Source organism: Hemicordylus capensis, chromosome 3 (assembly GCF_027244095.1).
Source record: "Hemicordylus capensis ecotype Gifberg chromosome 3, rHemCap1.1.pri, whole genome shotgun sequence".
In the NCBI taxonomy this organism is placed as follows: Eukaryota; Metazoa; Chordata; class Lepidosauria; order Squamata; family Cordylidae; genus Hemicordylus; species Hemicordylus capensis.
Genome location: NC_069659.1, coordinates 199,139,095 through 199,162,008, shown reverse-complemented (window position 1 = coordinate 199,162,008; position 22,914 = coordinate 199,139,095). Strand labels below are relative to the sequence as shown.

At 43.3% G+C, this 22,914-nt stretch overlaps 1 protein-coding gene across 2 annotated transcripts in view; it reads right to left on the bottom strand.

Moving 5' to 3' along the window:
- The window catches only part of ADK (adenosine kinase), a 410,809-nt gene that overhangs the window by 204,606 nt on the left and 183,289 nt on the right, over nucleotides 1-22,914 (bottom strand). For both annotated transcript variants that reach the window (XM_053311472.1, XM_053311473.1), the window contains exons 5-6: nucleotides 3,117-3,289; nucleotides 981-1,089 (exon numbers count right to left, since the gene is read on the bottom strand). In XM_053311472.1, coding sequence (XP_053167447.1) covers nucleotides 981-1,089; nucleotides 3,117-3,289 — 282 coding nt within the window. The remainder of the gene's footprint in view (nucleotides 1-980; nucleotides 1,090-3,116; nucleotides 3,290-22,914) is intronic.

Sequence of the window (22,914 nt, the reverse complement as noted above, 5' to 3'; positions counted from 1 at the left end):
GCTACAGAGGAAAGACGTATTCTTAAAAAGGTATTTCAAACATGCAGTAGGAGCAGTTGAAGTTCTTTGCTTTGTATAACCTTTGCAGGGTTAAGTATTTGTTTGACAGCTATTAAGGGGCAGATCTGGCCATACACAAGAATCAACAACCACCATGTAAAATTTAGAGAAACACACACTAACAAGCTGCAGGAGACAAACAGTAGCTGAAGAAAATAATTTTTTAAAATGAATTTGTTGCTCTTGGATAATCAATTTTTTACACTTCTCACTGCATAGCTCAGGTAACAGAATGGCAGCAGCTGTCATGCAGGATCCCTATATTATATGCACATTAAAACACATAATCTGTCATAGATGCCTTCTATACTTGCTAATTGTGACAAGCCTTATCAACATCACACCACGCAAAACATACAGACCCTGTCATGTATAATGTATCAGAATGCCGTCTACATAAATATGCAGAATTGGTTTCTGTATTTTTGAATGACAGGAAAGTATAATCAATTAATTCTAAACATTTTTTTTACCAGTTGTGCTGTTAGAAGAAAAGTCCTACCATTACAGTCATCTCCCACACCTTTGTCCACATTCAATGAACTACTCAAGCTTGTTTCTTTTTAAATATACTGTGGAATAAATAGCAATTAAGATGTTCTTACAGAACTGTTTGTAGTGAATAACTATGCTAACAGTGCATTCTACATAATCTGAATATCCTTCCCAACAATTTGCTTGGAACCATGAAACATAAATGTGATCTCTTGGTAACAATTCAAATGGTGAATTGGTTCCACACAACTTACTATCCCTGAAAGTGTCAGTATTCTGATAAAGTAACCAAGCCTCAGTGTAATGGGAAATTCAGCACTTCATTTCAGTATTCAAAAGATTTACCCTGCACTTGATACAACTTATACATGGATGGTTCAAGGATAGAATGTAAATGAATATTTTGCAAGGTTAGCCAAACTTACTGCAATGTAATAAACTTTAGCTTTTTCCACCAGCTTCCAGTTCTTCTCCAAATCAAGATGTTTTTCCTTCTTATAACAATTAGCAGCAGCCAAGTTAGCGACAAGAGACCTAAAACAACAAAACATTTCTCTTTTCAGAATTTTAAGAAATTAATCATCAGTTTTCTTTCTTTTTTAAACCCTATAACCTTTCTCACAATCCTTAACAGATCCGTGGAGGTCTCTTGAACACCAGAAGATACAGTGCAGTGCGCTCTGATCCAGCCATGAATGCACTGCACTGCAGACAGTGACTATTCCAGATAGCTTGCCATTTATCGTAGACAGCATGTCTGTCTACCCCCGGACTTAAAGCTACACATCACACCAACATTACCAGGATGTCATCCTCTGAGGGGCAAATCCATCTCTGTGTGTCATCAATACTAATGTCATCACTCTATATCAGACACATGCATTTGTACCAGCACAGATGACAGGTTAGAATACCTTTTGAATGGTGTCCAGAGAATTCTGCTCCTCTCTTCCTATGATCTGTTTTCATGGTCAGCAAGCAGTCATACCCAGACCCCAATTAGGTTTAAAGGAAAAGGAGGAGCAAACCTCAGGTAGAACCCCAAGCACCAAGGGGAGCACCCTGGGAGCCACTGCTCCAGATCAATCCTCCTACACTGAGGATCTAGCACCCTCTAGTGGGCCCCAGTGCACTCATATTCCATCCCTGGAGCCCCTCGGGGTGACCCCAAGGGGTAGTGGGTGCCCCTCGCCCCCGCCAAAATATTTCCCACGCCATCCTTTAGTTCCCCCATCCACCAGACTGGAACTTTATAGCGAAGTGTCAGACAATACTGTCATAGTATATTATGGTCCAATAGCTTTTATTATTTTAGAAGGCCTCAATTGTATAAGGAAACCTTATTCACTCACTCCTCTATCCTGGAACAAGCAGCAGAGGCCAGTGCAGCCAGGTAGGTAGGAGATTCTTCAAGCCTCCCAGGAGTCAGGTCAACTCCTTAGCTTCCTTCATGGTCAGGAACTGGAATGAGTGAGGTCATGTGTGCAGAGTCATCTCCCCTGCAGATTCAAGCTGGCATGGTACCAACCTCTTTCTTCATCCCAGTCTTCCCTGCCATATAGTCTTGGACAGCAGAAAGAGCTTGGAAATGCTTGGAATGATAGCATTTTCTAAAAGGAATCTGGGCCATTTTATGAATATGTTTGACAAGTAAGCTAATAACATTAATTACTTTACTTCTATAAGTAAAGTAATTACTTTACTAGCTCAGGGTACTTGCTTGACAGGACTAGGGCCTGGGATGAATTTCAGGAAGAAGTAGGGGGGTCCTGATTTTTATATAAATCCTGCATTTACAGCTGGCCCTTTGCTAATATAGGAGTTCTACACCAAGTAGCCAGATCCATCTCCCATCCAAATCCTAGTCCTCTATTTCTGCCTTCCTGTCCTTGTGCTCCAGCCTGTCACTCCATATCCTGCTTCAAAGGCTACCACAAGGATATATTTTACAAACATGATCTAGTAATAATCCTTACACAACTCTTAAGTATAGCAGGGTCAGTAAACTTATCTTTATACTGCAAACTTCTGGTGGGGGGGCCGGCAGAAGCTGAAAAAAGCATACCCCCTCTAGGACCACCTATTGCATGACACATCCAAGCAAGATCTTCCCAATTTATAATTTAGCCAGTCACAGCCATTACACCAGTTCTCAAAAATCTTTCATGAATTGTGTTCAATGAGGTTTACCAAGAATGCCAAGAATAGCAATTAGGATGGCACACAGAAAGCTCATGTGCTAGACATGACTGTTGGGTTGGTTAGATGGTGGTAACTTTAAAATGGAGATCAGCAGCAAGTGAGAGGGATTTTCAACATGACACATGTGGGGAGGGACTGTAAGGATTTATTATATTTATATTTTGCCCAATAAAAATTTCAAGGCAGTTTACAAACCAATTCAAACAGAATCAATTCAAACAGTTCAGAACCACAATAAAATTAGAATTAGTCATCTAGATAGCCTACAAAAGTAGTTGCAGACCTCTTAAGATGAACTTTCTATTTCCACTGCTTTCATATCTAAGGAGATATATTTCCATCAGAAAAAAGCATTTGACCTGTTGTCACTTGTGATGCAAGCAGCACAGGTTCCAGTTGGCTGTTCACTCTGTTCGTAATAATGAGCATCCACATTGGCTTCCTCAGCTTTCTTCTTTAGGATCTCACCAAATTTGTCTGTTCCAATGCACCCAAAAAATGTTGCAGCTTTGTATGGGCTCTGTATCATCCACTGCAGACAAAAAGAAGAAGAGGAGGAGGAAAACAGACTCACTTAGAACATTTGAAATCCTATTTATAGTACTTATGAATTTCTTTTCTGTTAGAAATAACCACAAAAGAGCACATCCTAACACCGCAATAAAAATTAAGCTAGTTTAATAATATCCATGAGCTTTATTTCTTACATTCATTTCTGCCAGTATGGAATTCAAATTATATAGAACGTCACATTTATTTATTTATTTATTTATTTGAATTGAATTGAATTGAATTGAATTTATATGTCACCTAGTATAAAAATCTCTAGGCGGTGTACAGAATTAAAACATAAAACATAACACATTTAAAATTCATAAAAAGAAAAAAATCCTAATCGATAAAAACACATTAATAACATATTAAAATTTTAAAAATTGAGTCTCAGTTGAAGACCTGGGAAAACAGGTACGACTTCAGGGTCTTCCTAAAGCAACCAGAGAAGGAGATGCTCTTATTTAAGAATGGAGCGCGTTCCAAAGCCCCGGGGCAGCCACAGAAAAGGCCCGGTCCTGAGTCACCACCAAACGAGTTTACAGAAAATGTAACTGGACCTCTCCAGGTGATCTTAATAGGCAACAGGTTCATGACAAACAAGGCACTCTCTTAAATACCCTGGATCTAAGCGATTAAGGGCTTTATAGGTAATAACTAGCACTTTGTATTTCATTAGGAAACTTATCGGCAGCCAGTGCAGTTCTTTTAGAATTGGTGTTATATGGTCCCTTCGGGTAAACCCAGAGACCAGTATGGCAGCAGCATTCTGTACCAATTGTAGTTTCCGAACTACAAAGGCAGCCCCACGTAGAGTGCATTACAGTAGTCTAGCCTAGAGGTTACTAGCATATGTACCATCATTTTAAGGTCACTAGTCTACAAGAATGGACGTATCTGGCATATCAGCCGAAGCTGATAAAAAGCACTCCTGGCCACAGCCTCAACCTGAGAGACCAGGGAGAGTTTGGGATCCAGGAGGACTCCAAGACTACGAACCTGATCTTTTAGGGGGAGTGTAACCCCATCCAGAACAGGCAGATGTAAACCATCTCTTGGATCCCGAACCCTACAGACAGTACCTCCGTCTTGTTTGGATTCAACTTCAGTCTGTTATCCCTCATCCAGCACAATATCATCTCCAGGCAGGCATTTAGGGGGGTCATGCCATTTTCTGATGAAGCTGGTACAGAAAAATAGATCTGGGTGTCATCTGCATATTGATAGCATCCCAGACCAAACTTCCTGACGATCTCTCTCAGTGGTTTCATGTAGATGTTAAAAAGCATTGGAGACAGTATGGAGTCTTGTGGAACCCCACACTTTAGCTCTCACTTTTCAGAGCAATAGTCTCCAAGTGACATCATCTGGAATCTGTCAGCGAAGTAGGGACCACTGTGAAACAGTGCCACCCAATCCAACCTCCTTCAGGCGACCCAGCAGGATACCATAGTCAATGGTATCAAAAGTCACCAGAAGGTCAAAAAGAATCAGCAGAGTCACACTCCCTCTGTCAATCACCAATTGGAGATCATCTATCAGGCTGGCCAAGGCAGTCTCAACCCCATAGCCCACCCGAAAGCCAGTCTGGAAAGGATCTAAATAATCTGTGTCATCCAAACTGCCTGGAGCTGAGAAACAAGCACTCGCTCAATCACAGGGGCCTCCACCCATGGGGCACCACCATGATCAGAGCAAAAGACCAAGTCGAGCATGTGGCCTGCATCATGTGTCAATCCAAAGACCATTTGGGATAGGCCCATAGTCATCATGGCTGCTATGAACTCCTGAGCCACCCCTGACAACCCGGTCTCAAAATGGACATTAAAGTTCCCCACCAACAACAACCTGATCCACTCCAATGCCAACTCAGCAACCAGGTCTGTTAGCTCAGGTAGGGACTCTGTTGGACAACGAGGTGATCAATATACCAACAAAAGTCCCAATCTATCCTTGGTCTCTAGACTTAGCAACACACATTCAATATAGGCCAACTCCCTGACAGGAATTAGGCCAACTCCCTGACATTACCAGAAGGATGAGACCAGTCTTGTCTTTAAGCACTCATCTGGTCATCAAGGGGATCTTGGAATTTATGTCAGGGCAAGAGGCACTGGCAGGAGGTTGTTTGTTTGTTTGCCACACCTTTGTGAGATGCAGTGGCTTCAGAAGCATTTGAAACAATAAAAATATTCCCAGTGGCCAGCTCTTGCCACTCACCCCCCATCCCCCAAGAATGCACTGGGAACTAACTCTCCATATTACTCTAGGGTCACTTCTTGGTGCGTTCCAGAGGGAGGAAATGGAAACTGGCAAGAGCTAGTTGCTGGGAATTTTCACACACACACACACACACACACACACACACACACACACACACACACCTCTGCCAATGCCACCAAGTATAAGCCCCCAATTCTGTAAGTTACTGGTTTTGATCAGATACATACAAAAAATTAACCCAAATGTCACTGATGTAAGCAGAAAGTGAAAAAATACACAGATATTAACATCCAACTGAAGTAAAAACCACCCAATTATCCATGCACTACTAGTGAACGGTTCCTGGCCATTTTAATAGGTTATGCAAGAGACTTGCAGAAATGAATGGAAGGTTGCACAGCAATGTACAACACTGTACCTGGTGCAAATATCTTCTATAGTTAAATGTGGACTGAAACAGCAATGTTATTATAATTGGCCAAGGTGAGGTCTATTCTTTAACCAGCTGTTTGACACGCCAAACTTGCTCACTTGTCTGTGGTAGTAAGATGATCCTAAACACTGAGCTACATGAATGAAACGTAGCATGTACATTCAAGATACAGTTGTGTTTCAAGTACTAGCTGGACCCCCACATTATTTTTTGAAAGGGAAGAGAATTCAAAAGCAAAATATTGGGCGATCAGCCTTACTGGAACTAAAGCTGGCACACTTATTCAGTACACAAATAGATATTTCACATTCAAGCTTCAGCTGCATCAATTTGCAAAGAGGCGGTGAATAATGTAAACACAAACCCCAAAACAGTCTCTTTCTTGCTCACTGAGATATTGTAATGCAATGGATGGTTCAAACCCGGCACTAGTTTTCAGCGGGGGGCGGGAGGGAGATGCAAAATTATTTTAATGCAATATATGAAGAGAGGCTTGTTCCTGAACCAGGCTTTCCGGGGATGGAGGCGAAAGAACTGAATCAGATAGAAGTGACAAGAAATGATGTTTTAAACTCTCTGGAAAAACTTAAAACTAGCAAATCGCCAGGTCTGCATGGCATCCATCCAAGAGTCCTCAAAGGACTCAAATGTGAAATTGCCGACCTCCTTGCTAAAATATATAACTTATCCCTGCAATCAGGCTCTGTACTGGAGGACTGGAAAGTAGCAAATTTAACACCAATTTTCAAAAAGGGATCCAGCGGCTATCCAGGAAATTACAGGCTGGTTAGCTTAACGTCCATTCCAGGAAAATTCATTCATTCATTCATTCATTCGATTTTGAAATTGATGGAAAGCATCCTCAAGGATAAAATTGTAAAGCACATAGAACAACAAGCCCTGCTGGGAGAGAACCGGCATGGCTTCTGCAAAGGGAAATCTTGCCTCACAAAACCTTTGGAGTTCTTTGAGAGTGTAAACAAGTGAGTTGATAAAGGTGATCAAGTTGACATAGTATTCCTGGACTTCCAAAAAGCTTTCGACAAAGTTGCTCATGAAAGACTCCTCAGAAAATTTAGCAGTCATGGGATAAGGGGACAAGTACTTGTATGGATTGCTAACTGGTTGAAAGACAGGATTGCTAACTGGTTGAAAGACAGGGTAGGGATAAATGGAGAGTTTTCACAATGGAAGTAAGTAAGAAGTGGGGTCCCCCAGGGATCTGTACTGGGACCGGTGCTTTTTAATTTATTCATAAATGATCTAGAAGCAGGGGTAAGCAGCAAGGTGGCCAAATTTGCAGATGATACCAAACTCTTTCGGGTAGGGAAATCACAAACGGATTGTGAGCAGCTCCAAAAGGATCTCTCCAAACTGGGGGAGTGGGCGACAAAATGGCAAATGCGATTCAATGTTGGCAAGTGTAAAGTGATGCACATTGGGACCAAAACCCCCGACTTCAAGTATACGTTGATGGGATCTGAGCTGTTGGTGACTGACCAGGAGAGGGATCTTGGGGTCATGATGGACAGCCCGTTGAAAGTGTCAACTCAATGTGTGGCAGCTGTGAAAAAGGCCAATTCCATGCTAGGGGTCATTAGGAAGGGGATTGGAAATAAAAATGCTAATATTATAATGCCCTTACACAAAATGATGGTGCGGCCACACCTGGAGTACTGCATACAATTTTGGTCACCACATCTTAGGAAGGACATTGTAGAACTGGAAAAGGTGCAGAAGAGGGCAACCAAGATGATCAGGGGCCTAGAGCACCTTTCTTATGAGGCAAGGCTACAACACCTGGGGCTATTTAGTTTAGAAAAAAGAGGACTGTGGGGAGACATGGTACAAGTCTATAAAATCATGCATGGTGTGGAGAAAGTGGATAGAGAGAAATTATTCTCCCTCTCACATAACACTAGAACCAGCGGTTATCCCATGAAATTGATTGCCAGGAAATCTAGGACCAACAAACGGAAGTACTTTTTCACACAACGTATAATCAACTTGTGGAATTCTCTGCCACAAGATGTGGTGACAGCTGACAACCTGGATGGCTTTAAGAGGGGTTTGGATAACCTCATGGAGGAGAGGTCTATCACTGGCTACTAGTCGGAGGACTATAGGCTAGCCTCAGAGGCAGGATGCCTTTGAGTACCAGTTGTAGGGGAGCAACAGCAGGAGAGAAAGCATGCCCTCACCTCTTGCCTGTGAGCTTTTCAGAGGCATCTGGTGGGCCACTGTGTGAAACAGGATGCTGGACTAGATGGGCCTTGGGCCTGATCCAGCAGGGCTGTTCTTAGGTAGGACTCTCTATACTGTGTCATAGTGGTATGTATAGTATCTTATCTTGAAGCAGACCTGCACAACATAAGGTCTGGTGGCTGTATTCAGCCTGCAGGGATTTTTTTGCTGGCCTATAGAAAGGAATGTCTTGCACCATCAACAGCAGGAGCTATGAAGAGCTCTTGGACAGCCTCGCTTACAAGCAGCAGTGACTCAATGCAGTTAGCTGCTTGCGATCAGATGTCCCCCACCCATCTTGCCGTTGCTGACCCTGAACTGCAGCCCACTGACACCATCCCTCATCCCTCTTTCCCCTTGCCTTCTCCCCACTCCCACTTCTGCCCCCTTGATTGCATTAATATTTTTATTAATAAATATTAATGTTAGTCTGCTGAAAATTGACCTCTGCCCCCACACACCAAGTTGTGGCTGGTTCTGGCCCACCAGAGCAATTAAATTAAAGCAATTCTGCCAGCTCTTCTTAAAATAAAATAAAATAAAATAATAAAATAAAATAAAATAAAATGGCTGAATAATAATAAATGGCTGAATAATAAATGCTGCAAAATGGATGGATGGATGATTTTGTTTTTTTTAAAAACCCACATATCGCATCAGTCAATTTCAACCATTTCTCCACATTAAAGGTTTAAGTTATTTTTAAATGAGAAAAACTGAACAGTGAACTAGAACGGAGTTGGCTAAAAATAACTGTCACAAAGAAATAATAGTAGACTCTAAGGCTGTCAGGGGTGAGTCAGCCAACTGCTGTCATCATTTTTCCTAATTACTCTAAGATGATCTGCTCAATCTATGCTGTGAATTATACTATGCATCAATTTACCACCATGCTAAAAACACAATGGTTTCCAAACAGAGATTTATACAAATCATGGTGTCTCCATTTCCAATCAACATTAGTGGTATCTATAGGTTGTAGAAAGGTTAAGTGAGCACCTTGTAATTTAAATACATTCATTTATGCTTAATACATGCTTAATCAGCACAATTATTTTTAAAAGCAAAAGATGCTTCAGTGTGCACAGAATTCAGCTAAGCTGACAAGATGGACAGTAGGATTCCATTTCATTAGAACAGGGGTTCTCAACCTTGGGTCCCCAGATGTTGATGGACTTCAACTCCCATAATCCCCAACCAAAGGCCGGGCTGGGGATTATGGGAGTTGAAGTCCAGTAACATCTGGGGACCCAAGGTTGAGAAACCCTGCACTAGAATATTCTTCAGATTATTAGATTATAAACCAAGTGCCTATTCCCATTCTATAAGCAGGCAGCAGTATTACTCTCTTACATGGCAGAATAATTCTTTAGTCAAGTGGCAGAGTAATTTTTTATGCAACTTTTACGTAAGGTATTGATACATTGATACATTAAAGCAGTTTGACATATGCAGCTGAAAGATGCAGTGTGAATATGAAGTATTTATGGCATGGAAACATGCCTGCATCATTTAATCATTAACAGGAATCAATGGGCAACATCCAGAGTAGTAGGCCATGACTAACCACCACTGAAATCAATCCCATTAATTTCAATGGGATTTAGTAATGACTCTCTCAGTCTGAATACTGTCCAATGTATGTCAGAATGTCATTATGTTACTTTTCCATCTCATCACTGACAACAAAATGAGTGAAGATCTTGAATATCTGCAGGGTGAAATTCATTTTTAAAACTCTCTCAAATGGTAAATGTATGTCTATCAGAACAGTATCTAAATCAGGTGAGAAAGGTCAAGTGAAAGTTTATTGATAATGATTAACTTTGACAGCCTCTATTCAATCACCTTTTCTTTCAAAGTGTGTGTGTGTGTGTGTGTGTGTGTGTGTGTGTGTGTGTGTGTGTGTGTGTGTGTGTGTGATCAAAGCACCAGAAAGATTTTTGCAGTCACATTACAAGCCATTTGTGGAGACTGAAACATCTGGTCAATATTCTAACTCTAAAATTTCATGCAGAGTTAGCAATAGGGTATGCTTCTTCTCTTTCCTGTTCCATAAGGGAGGCACATATGGCTGATCACTTCATTTTGAAAGTATTCCATTCATGACATTACATACAATAGTCCCCATATTTTATAGCATTACGTCTATCTGCCATTGCACTGCCTCAATGCTACACTCTGTTACAACACCCTGGAAATATGACAGAGTTTAACAGCATTTGGCCACTAGAGACAGAAAATTTTATTTGATTTTTGAGATAGAACTCCAGGAGCAATGACTCTTGACTACTTTGATCTTAGTGATCATTGGTGAGGAAGGGTCTTCCTCTATTTCACTCTTGTTGTCTCTCTCTCTCTCTGATCTGGCATTCTCTGATTTGTAGACTGATATTTTCAGGGCCTATTGCTCCACCTTCCTTTCATTCTCTTTCTTTCTCTCTTTTGAGGTTTTGTAAGTTTTTATAAAAAGGAAGGGCTATTGTAATGGTCCCAGCCATACAAAAAGTCCACTTGGTGGCAGCAACAAAAAGTTAGGAGAAATAGGCAGCTGTCCCTCCACACCACCTCTAGAGGAATTCCACTCCAGAATGCTGTGGCGGATGCCATAGCTTGGGTGGAGTGTGCCCAGATAGGGAAAGGCACTAGTTTTTTGCCAGCTGGTAGGCCACCGTGACAGTTTCTGAAACTCATGCTGAGAGTCTTTGAGCTGAGATGGGCTTACCCATGGACCAGCATAGCTGACAAACAGCTTGGTGGACCTTCTAAAGCAGGGATCCTCAACGTTGGGCCCCCAGATGTTCTTGGACTTCAACTCCCATAATCCCCAGGCCCAGTGGCCTTTGGCTGGGGATTATGGGAGTTGAAGTCCAAGAACATCTGGGGGCCCAACATTGAGGATCCCTGTTCTAAAGGACTTAGTCCTATCCACGTAAAACGCCAATGCTCTACCGACATCCAGAGAGTGGTACGCCTTGTCTCTCCCTAAGACCGGGTTAGGGAAGAAGATTAGCAAGCATAAGTCTTTGGCCATGGAAACTACAACACTACCTTGGGTAGGAACAGGTCAGGTCTCAGTAACTACTGCTTTGTCCCTGTGGCATGTTAAGTACGGAGAGTCACATTAAAGGGCCTTCTGCTCACTCACCCTCCATGCAGAGGATACAAAATACTGTTTTCTGCTACAGCAGCTTGAGGTTGCATGTGGCCTTTGGTTCAAATGGGCAAGACATTAGCTGAGAGAGGACTAACTGTAAATATAGGGCAACGAATGAGGGGCAGCTGGAAACAAATTCTGCAAACCCTTCAAAAACTTCTTAATGGTTGAGTCGGAGTACAGACCCAAACAACTGTGGTATGCCGCTACGGCTGCTAAGTGCACCTTAAGAACATAAGAACAGCCCTGCTGGATCAGTCCCAAGGCCCATCTAGTCCAGCATCCTGTTTCACACAGTGGCCCACCAGATGCTGCTGGAAGCCACAGGCAGGAGTTGAGGGCATGCCCTCTCTTCTGCAGTTACTCCCCTGCAACTGGTACTCAGAGGCATCCTGCCTTTGAGTCTGGAGGTGGCCTCTAGGCCTCTAGTAGCCGATGACAGACCTCTGCTCCGTGAAGTCATCCAAACCCCTCTTAAGGCCATCCAGGTTGTTGGCTATTACCACATCTTTTGGCAGAGAATTCCACCAACTGATTATGGGTTGTGTGAAAAAGTACTTCCATTTGTTGGTCCTAGATTTCCTGGCAATCAATTTCATGGGATGACCTTGATTGAGCTTGCCCCGACTTTCAGTATCAGAAGGTATTCCAGAATGGCATGCACTGGTGCCAGCTCAAGAGTGTGTCCCTTTTTTGTAGTGTGGATGCAGAACCTCTTCCATTTTGCTGCATAACATTTTTGTGTGAATGATTTTATCGCAGCATTCAGTACTTTCTGTATGGGGTCACTAAACTTTGTTTGCTTTATATTTTTCAGACTGTCAGGCATAATTATTCCAGTTCTGGGTGCAACCTGAGGCCATGGTCCAGTATCAAGGATTCAGTAGGTAAGTGGAGGTAAGTATGATTGGTCAGGATCAAGAGGGCGGTGAACCATGGTTGTCTCAGCCACCACAGGATCACCAAGATTGCTTGTGCCCTGTCCCTTTCCATCTTTTCGATAAGCTTTGGAATCAAAGGAATATTTGGGGATGCATAGAGTAGTTCCTGACTCCAGTGAAGAAGAAAGGTATTGCCTAGAGATCGTGGGTCTGAGCCTACCCTGTTGCAGTAGCACCTGGACTTTGCATTGACAGGTGTAGCGAATAGATCTAGAGCGAGTTCTCCATTTGCTGAATACTTTGTCTAGAGCCTTCTGATCCAATTACTGCTTCTGGGAGGGGGAAATCTGGTGTCTGAGAGCATCTGCTATGGTGATGGAAGTCCTCTCTATGTGTATGACAAGGGGCCAGATTACCCTGTGGGTACACTGTCCATATGTCTAGTGCAAGATGCATAAAGGTCCAGGAGACCATGCCTCCTTGTCGGTTTATGTAGGATTGGGCCGACATGTTGTCTGTCAGGATCAGAACCCATTTCCCTTGGATCCAATAGCAGAATGATTTCAGGGCCAGAAAAATTGTCAAAAGCTTGAGGTAGTTTGTATGTCTCCACATCTCCCTGAGTGTCCAAAGACCCATTAGTGTAAATTCCCTGAAGTGCGCTCCCCAGCCTGGGTTGGATGCATCCCATTATTATGGTCAGCTCCTGAGAAGGCTGGTAAAAGTCTACACCCTTCGTTAAATTTCTGTCCTTTATCCACAGCTGCATGTATCTCCTGAGGAGGCTAAAGACATACTCCTTGGTATTGACAATGAGGTTTGAAGTTGTCTAGAAACCACACTTGGAGGAGGCGCATGTGGAAGCGTGGCAACGGAGTGTCTCCTGTGATGGAGGCCATGAGTCCAAGAAGCTGTTGTACAATAGGCACCTTGTGACATGTGTCATGACAGAAAATCTGTGCCGCCACCCTGAGTCTGTCTACTACTCTCTGAGCGACCAGGTAAGCCCTCCCAGTCATGGAGTCCAAGAGAGTTCCCAGGAATTCTAGCAAACAGGTAGGGATGAGCATGGATTTTCTAAAATTTACTTCCAATTCCAGGGAACTCAGAAACTGAAGAATGAGTTGAGCGTGCAGCATGAGACGATCACGGTAGGCGGCTACGAGCAAACAGTTGTCAATTAGGGATGTGCACGGAACCATGGAGCTCCGATCCGACGCCGGTGGGGGTGGCTCTTTAAGGGTGAGGGAAAGTGCATTTACCTCTCCCGCCACCTTTCCCCGGCCGGTGCTCCATTAAGTTGCCCAGATCCATGGGGTGGCAGTGTACCTCCCTGCTGCCTCTTCCCCCGTTGTTGGCCAGAAATAAGCAAGTAACGTGTGTGCGTGAGCCCGCTGCCCCATGCACTAGCACCCACTGCGCACCTCACGCATGCATGTCACATGTGTGACATGCGACGTGCGCAGCGGGGGCACACATTACTTGCTTATTTCCGGCCAACAATGGGGGAAGGGGCGGCAGAGAGGTACTTGGTTGCCCTCTTCGGCACCTTTTCCAGTTCTACAATGGCCTTCTTTAGGTATGGTGACCAGAACTGAACACAGTACTCCCAAGTGTGGCCACACCATAGTTTCGTATGAGGGCATTATAATATTAGCAGTTTTATTTTTAATCCCCTTTCTAATGATCCCTAGCATGGAATTGGCCTTTACATCAGCTGCTGCACATTGAGTTGACACTTTCAATGAGCTGTCCACTACAACCCCAAGATCCCTCTCCTAGTCAGTCACCGACAGCTCAGATCACATCAGCATATATGTGAAGTTGAGGTTTTTTGTCCCAATATGCATCACTTGCCAACCCTGAACTGTATTTGCCATTTTGTCGCCCACTCATCGAATTTGGAGAGATTGTTTTGTTTGTTTTTTATTGTTCTGGAGCTCCTCACAGTCTGATTTGGATTTCATGACCCTAAATAGTTTGATGTCATCTGCAAATTAGCTCACCTTGCTCTTTGATTGTAGGGAAAAGTTATATATTTTTTGGAAGGAGATTGGTAATTTCACATTTGAGTTCTTTAAGAACTCTTGGATGGATGCCGTCTGGCCCTGGCGATTTGCTAGTTTTTAGTTTTTCCAGACAGTTTAGAATGTAATCTGTCACCTCTATCTGACTCAGTTCTTTAGCCTCTGTCGATGAGCCACAGTGCCTGTGCTGTAGTAACAGCATTGGCACGAGCTGCTTTCTCTCACATAGGTATAACTTCTTACATTACTTCCTAGCACTGCAACAGCTGCCACAGCAGTACCCTTACTTAGGAGCAAGCATAGTCATAAGTGCCAGGAAACCAATCAGCAAGGGGAAAACAGACCTCCAAAATGGCACTCTGAACACTGAAATGTTTTGATCAAAACAGGCCCTTTATTTAAAAGGTGTTCTGTTTCAGGCTTGAAAAGGCCCATTTTAAGTTGAAATGTTTTGCCATTGAAACTTTCTGCACATCCCTACTGGAAAGGTTTATTGCAGACATGTGCAGAATTACCGAGGAAAGGGATGTTAACCCTAACCCTTAACTTTTTAAAAATTATAGCTTTAAGACTGCTACAGATAGATGTATAAACATAAACTGAGTTTTGTTTTACTACTTTCAGTCTGACATATAGTTCAAATGCTCTATCCCACAGAAGTGGGGTTATTTAAAACAAAATAGATTTATAGAAAAGCTTTAATCTGGGGTTTTTTAAATTTTAAAGATTACTCACATCAGATTTTTATGTGTAACCATTTATTATTTCTGCAGCACGTACTATTCTTCAGTGACATCATCCTCAAGAGTGTAGTCAGTGCTGGAATTAGTGCAGGTAACAATGGTAGACTTTCAATATACTGATCAGAATAACTTTCTAGCATGAGGGGGGGAAACACTAAATTGTGTTGCAATTTCTTTGAGGTTCTCCTTTCTTCTTCATAAAATGATTGACCTAAAAGTATTTTTGTCAAGAGTGTACACCAATACTAACTTTTCATGTAAATCAATACATTTCATTTACTAATTGTTTTCTGATCATTTGACCCAAGTTTTATGACTTACAAGATTATGTTCTCTCTAATACTATAAAGTTCATCTAATAGACCTGATACATAAGTATATAGATCACTTAAATAATTATATTCATGACAACTGGAGGACTCCACCAGTAGTAAGCCAAAGACAAAAATGGTTTTCTCTGGTATCGAATTCTGTTATCTGGCATATAAAGGTAAAGTGTGCCGTCAAGCTGATTTCGACTCCTGGTGCCCACAGAGTCCTGTGGTTTTCTCTGGTACAATACAGGAGAGGTTTACCATTGCCGCCGCCTCCTGCACAGTGTGAGATGATGCCTTTCAGCATCTTCCTATATTGTTGCTACCCAATATAGGTGGGAAACACACCAGTGGGGATTCGAACCGGCAACCTTCTGCTTGTTAGTCAAGCATTTCCCTGCTGTGCCACTTAAGGTGGCTTGCTATCTGGTATATACAAGCACACATACTTGTATGCATTTACAAAAGCTCCTGGACTCCTGAACCAGTTTGCGCCAAGCAATCAGCAGTATGCCTCTGAATACCAGTTGAAGGGTAACAATGGCAGGTGCCTTCAATCTCTCGCTTGTGGGCTTCCCAGAAGAATCTGGTCAGCCATTGTAGGAAACAAGATGATCTTGGCATGATCTTAGCAGGGCTCTTTTTATATAAAACAATGTCAACTGAAAGACAATGGAGTATAGACCAATGATTCAGTTTCTCAGTGGTTGCACAAAAACTTCAGAATTCAAGGTGCCAAAGCTATCTGAAGGAACAAGCTGCCAGCTATTTATGATATAAAGGCAGAGAAGCCAATGCAAGCCAGACAGAACATTACATAACTGCAGGAGGGGCTACCAGAAGAAGAATTTGCAAGGATACAGAGGACGTTTGAGTACTTATAGCCTGTCATTTGGATAAGATTTGGTGCAGTTGCGCAGATGCTTGTGGAATTCCAGAGTAACTTTTACTCTTGCATGGGCGGTATTGAGATCATACCATTCACAACACATTCTGGCAGGCATGTTTTTGACATCATCTTCTTTTTGTCCCTCTATACTGGCATTTATTGTTCCTTGTTATGCCATTTTTGCTTCTTTTTTTTTTGTTCCTTGTTATGCCATTTTTACATTTTTTTTTGCATTTCCTTGGTTACCTGGGTTGTTGCTTTTTTCACTGGTTTGAGCCATGTTTATGTTAGCCAGCTAAGGACAGACAGCTGTGAGCCTCACTTTACCCATCAGCCCCATTTTTTGCCCTGTTCAATCATATCTCCTCTATATGTCTTTGGTCATTATTGTATATGTTATTATTCATGTTTTATCTTGAATTGTTATCTTTGGTTCAACTATTTATTTTCTCATTAGTGAAAGAAATTAGATACTACCTTACTATTGGCCTACGGTATAGTAATACATATTTCTAACTGTTTGTTTGATACACATGATTTTCAATACACTTTTGTTTTAGTCACGGTTGGGATTCCCCCCCCCCTCTGTTTTGCTTGGTTGTATTTCCGTGATTGCCCTTGCTTTTGTTGTGGAATTCCAGTGGCATGATAGTGACATTGTTAGGGCTATACCACACCTAGGATTGCCTTGGTGATAGCCCTTCTATCAGGGCAGGGACTCAATTGAGAGGGCAGGGGTTAATGTCACCTACCGCCATACCTGCCAGGTTATTCTCCTCAATGGGCCTGGCCTCTCTCTGGAGGACCTGGACCCCTGCTTCATCACTGGCCCCTACATGCCTAAATAGGGGCAGACAGGCTGGACTTCCTGTCCATGCCCTGCCCTTCCTGCCCCTCTGATCCTTTAACCACCTTCCTGGATGCCCCAATCAGTTCTTCGTCCCTGTGCCACATTCCCCCGCTGTAGGATTCTGTCCATCTTCCTGGTATTCCACCTTGCCCCCTGCCCAGCTGGGATCCTCCCATCGCCAGCTGACATCATTCTGGCTGGCCAGAGGAGGTGCAATGTTCCCATTTGCCACTGGGTTCAGGCACATTGGATGGAGCCAATGTGCCTTTCCTCAATGGCGCCTTCAGGCTGCCTCCATTCTACTGCATGTTTTGCTCATTTGCCAGGCTCAATTCAAAGCACTGGTATTAATCTTTAAAGAACTACATGGCCTGGCATAAGGTAACCTTAAGAATACTGTATTTACCTAAATAGAAGGCAACTTTGATTTTAAGACGATGCCTTAAAAGATAAAGGTTAAATACGGTTATACCTTTATGTACCCTAAAGAAAGATACCCTGAATTTAAGACGAACCCCACCAACTATACTTTAGTAGAAAGAAGGGGGGGGACACCTCCTCTTGGATTCTGGGAAATATGGAAGTAGTTGTCCTTATGAGCTTACCTAGGTTTTACAATCAGCCTTGTATGCCCTGCTCTCTAGCCTGCCAACTTGCATTCAATTGGTGAGAACGAGCAACAGGGCTTTTTCTTTGGTGCTGCAGCTTTGGAACTTTCTCCTTGCGGGATGTTCATCTGACTCCCACCGTTACTGCTTTTAAGTGGGCTGTTCAGACCTTTTTACTCCACAAAGCTTTTTAAAAAATCTATTTTTACTCCATTTTATTGCTGCGGCTGTAGCAGCACTGTTTTTATCATCTTATTTTATGGTTTTCAGCTTACTGTTGTGAGCTGCCTTGTGAGGCTGTGGTATGAAAAACATGACATAGTATTAATAAAAACCCACAGCAAATATTATTTTATATCTCGTATCTAATTTATTAAAGCAGAATTATAACACTGTAATCAGTACAAGATACAGTTAACACTAATCTACATGCAAAGTTATCCTGAGAAAAATGAAATGACATACTGAACTTTAAAGTTAAACATGTTTAAGTATATTATCAACAAATGCTGCCAAGCTTTAGATATATTGTTGTTGCCCTAGTAGTTAACACAGAAACACTGCTTTATGTAATCTTTTTGCTAAGTACTCTACTAATATGTTAATGATATCATTACATGATTTCAGAAGTACAACATGTAATTTCATTTATTTATTCTCTATAGAGGCAGAGAGAAGGTGCAGATTAAGAAGCTGTCAAGATGATAAAGTGACAGCTAATGTAAATTTATTTTTGCAATATAGCATGTAAGGAATGCAAAAGCTAGTTAAAACAAAGAAGCTCCAGGCACTCAAGGTGTGCTTCAGGCACTGCATAAATAGATGAAAAATGCTAACAAATTAGAATGTCAGAAGCAAAGTAAAGGGGAGAAGAAAACTGAGGGTTCAATTTAAACAGCATTAAAAGAGAACTGTAAATCAAGCTCAATATAAAGACAGGCAGAGAACCATGCCACCTCAAGCCATTTCAGCAATTAGCATCTGAGTGGGTACAAAGAATGACCTTACAGAATATCAATTGGATTAAATAGTTAATCATTAGGAAAGAGGGAGGAGTCTCAGGCAAGTTCATATTTGCTAGAAGAACTATTGTATGCATTAATAACATTTCTGCCACCTTGGTTGATTTTCATGCACTTTCAGCATGAATGGTTCCTTCTCACCTAACTACTTTGACATATAATCACTTAGAGCCAGGTTACACATTACACACTACACTAGAAACACTAGGAGGGAGGGAGCTGTGAGAGGCAGCTTGGAATTGAGAACCAGAGAGAAAAGGTGGTCTTGTAGTAGCAAGTATGAATTGCCCCCCTTGCTAAGCAGAGTCCACCCTGGTTTGCATTGAATGGGAAACTACATGTGTTTCCCATTGCAAGATATACATCTCAGGGGATGGGGCCACTCTGGGAAGAGTACCTGCATGCTTGCATACAGAAGATACCAAGTTCTCTCCCTGGCATCTCCAAGAGAGATGAGTGAGCCTCCTGTCTGCAACCTTGGAGAAACCAGCAGCCGGTCTGTGTAGACAACAGATACTATACTATGTAGACAAAAGTTAGATGGACCAATGGTCTGACTGTATAAGGCAGCTTCCTAGGTTCCTATATAATTGAAAAGGGTTACGCACCTTCTCCCCTCTGCCTCTTTCCTATTTTCAATCACCCCATCCTGGAACAGCTTTTCAGGCTAAAAGGGCCCTTAACTACATTTACAAATAATGCAGGTTGATTCTTAGTACTCAGGTACTCATGGTTTTGAATCAAGTTTTCATAGATACAAGGGCCTCACCTGTGCTTCTTTGTGTCAATTGCCATACCTATTCTCTGGAGATCAAGATATTATCGAGTTCTACTATGGTACAGTGGCAGCCAGTGAGACGATGGGAAGTACCTTTAAAAAGCTGTTACCGGCATTATCGCCAGCACCTGCAAGCTGCCAAGAGCAGCAGTGCACTATCCAACTTCCTTCACAGAGCTTCCACAGCTCCAGCACTCACCTGGCCTCTGTGCAGGAGCAGAGACCATTTGCATGATTGGCAACACCCTGCTGAACACACAAATGGCCTCTGTGCATGCGCTGAGGCCAAGTGAGTGTTGAAGCTCTGGTACCACCATGCCGGGAGGGGCACCTATGCTCACAGCAGCTTACAGGTGCCAGAGGTACTGCCGGCAATATCTTTTTAAAGTACCTCTTGCTGGCGCCCCCCCACCCAACAAGAGCTGCCCTCACCCATCGCCACTGCTATGGTATTATTCTATTATGCTGAATTCCACCCTGCTTGTCTTCCAGCAAGGATTGAGAATTTCAGAATGTTGATAATGCACTCTGTGCAGGCACAGTCCCATACCAATCCCAATAACTTGTTTCCCCAGATAGATAGATAGATAGATAGATAGATAGATAGATAGATAGATAGATAGATAGATATAACATTACTATGAGACATTTTTTAAAAAAATGTTGCCTTTCCACAGCAGTACTCTAGCAAGCAGATTTTTTAAAAAACAACAACAATGATACCCTGCTTCAAAAAAGGTGGGGGAGAGTTCATTCCATTTAACATAAGAAACCCAGCAAAGCAATAAAACAACAGGTTGCTTGCCTGTAACTTTGGTTCTTCTAATGGTCATCTGTGTTCTACACAAATGGGCTTTGTGCCTGTGTAGAGACCTCGGAGTTTTTCCAAGCTAAATCTTCTAAATCTTTCCAGAATTTTGGCGGTAGCCCCACCCCCTCTGGTGATATGCGGCTGCATGCAATTCCCTTCTCAGTCTCTGAGTCCGCTACCTGAAAAAGACTAAAGAGAAGAGGATGGGTGGGAGTGTAAGAGCACAAATGACCACTAGAAGAATTAAAGTTACAGGCGACCTATCTCTATCCCTGCTCTGGAGCAGTACTGTGGCCATTGCGTGTTGTGTTGGAACGCGAATTGGTCGATTGCTGGTGTGAAACAAAGGCGGAATAGAGATTTCAGTGTTGTTCAGTCCATCTGCCATTCGTGGGAGATGCAGCTTGTTCTGCGGAGGGCATCTGCCTGTATGTTGGACTTGCCCTGGATGTGGATGCCTGTTGGAGTGATGGCGTGTAGGATGCACCATAGCCACAGTTCTATTAAGAGGTGGAGGAGAATAGGGGAGGAAGTACCGCCCTGTCTGTTTAGATAGGCTTTCACCATAGTATTGTTTGGGAGACTCTTGAACGGATAGGTGGCATCTCCTATCATGAATCGAAGGTATTTGCGATGTTGAGGCCTAATGGTTATATGATAATAGCCCTGAGATCCAGGGCCACAAACCACACACTCCTGTGGAGCAAGGTAAGGATGACCGGGATAGTTATCATCCAAAACCGTTTGTAGGTGATGGAGTTCAGGCCTCTGAGGTCAAGGATGGTATGGACCCCTCCATCGGGTTTTGGAATTGTACGGGGAGTAGAATCCTGGTCCCGCTGTTGTCGGCACCTCTTTGATGGTGTCCTTCCATAAGAGGCAGGCAACTTCATCCGTCAAGGTCCTTGAACTGAAGTGGGGCGGGGAGTATGGAAGTTTCTCGGAAAACCCAAGCGTGTACCCTGAACCCACCCTGATGATGGTCAGGACCCATGAGTCAGTAGTTATCACTTCCCAAGCAAACAAGTACGGGAGGAGATGACTCCTGACTCGGGACAGTCTGGAAAAGTCATTGTTTTGGGGGGTAAGGTGTGAGCGAGCACTGCTTGTGAGGCAAAGGCTTGGTATATGGCTGCTTCTGTCCATAAGGCGCTGGTTTGGAAGAACGAAAGGAGCGGTCTGAGGAGGAGTAGAATGTCGCTTGCCAGTATTGTGGCCGAGGCCACCTAGGTTGTTTCGGGTTGCGGAATGCAGGCTGTTGGAAGCTCATTGAACTTGCTGTGCTCTTGAGTTTTTGGACCTTTTGTAAGGTCTTGTCTGTCTTCTCACCGAATAAGGCATCACCCTCAAATGGGAGGTCCTCAATGCAAGATCGGGCTTCTTGGGTCAGGCCTGAAGAGTGAAGCCACACGTGGCCGCGAAGGGCAATGGCAGTGGCCATGACCTTGACAGCACATTCAGTGAAATGTTAGGCAAAATACAACTCCTGTTTCACCAGTTGAAAATACTCCTTGTAGAACACCTTCGCTGCCTACTTTTTGTCTTGAGGCAAAATATCTAAGAAGGGGCCCGCGGCTTCCCAGAGGAAGTGATTGTATTTTGCATTGTAGGCTTGATAATTGGTGATGTTCAGGTGTAGTATCGCATTAGAATAAAGCCTACACCCCAAGGAATCAAGCCTTTTCCCTTCCTGGTCAGCTGGGGAGGAAGTTATGTGAATCTTATTGCGTACTTGGGAAGTTTCAATCACTATGGAGTTAGGCATGGGGTGTTTTAGCAGAAAACCCCCTGCAGCTTCATCTTCTGTATGGACTTTGTAGAAGTTCTCCAATCTTTTCGAAGTTTGAGGAAGTGAAGAAGGTTTAGCCCAGTATGACTTTGCAATGTCCAGTAATGCAGAATTTAACGGGAGGGACACTGGGGCGCGGGCATCCACCTGGATGAGACTAAAGAGTGGGTCTATGTCAGATTTATTGTGCTGGTGCAGCTGGATGTTCATAGAAGAGGCCATGTGCAACAGGTAATCAGCGCAGATCTTATAGTCCTCTGAGGGGGGGATGAAGACTTCTGTCTCGTTTGCTGGTCAACGGGGGAGGAGCCCAGGGAGGCTCTTTTGGTTTGGGGAGAGCAGGACACCCCTGCCTCTTCATCAGGAAGTTCATCCTCCTCATCTTTGGAGTCCTGAACATCTAGGTCCGGCACTGGGGTGGGGGAGCCAGCGCAGTCTTCACCCCCTGCATTGCCTCCGGTTTGGCAGGCAATGCCGTCTGCACTGCGGCTGCCAGTGGATGGGGTTCATGCCCAGTCTGGTCTCTATGGGACAGACGAACAGAGGTGTCCTTTCTGGGAACAGAGTAGCGGGTTCATTCCAGGGGAGGAACGGGACCGATGACGGTAGTTCCTAGAGCGGAGACCAAACCTGTCCTCATAATAGTCCTCATAGTCAATACGATGAAAATCTTGTGGCCGAGGGTCATACTGGTACCGGTCAGTGTAACGGTACGAAACTGGGTAGTCTTTGGGTTCTGAGTCATATGTTCTATAGTGCTGGTCTCGAGGTCAAAAATGAGTCTGAGTTCAATCAAAGTCATAGCCCCAACCAGCCTCCTCTCGGTACTGTGGTCG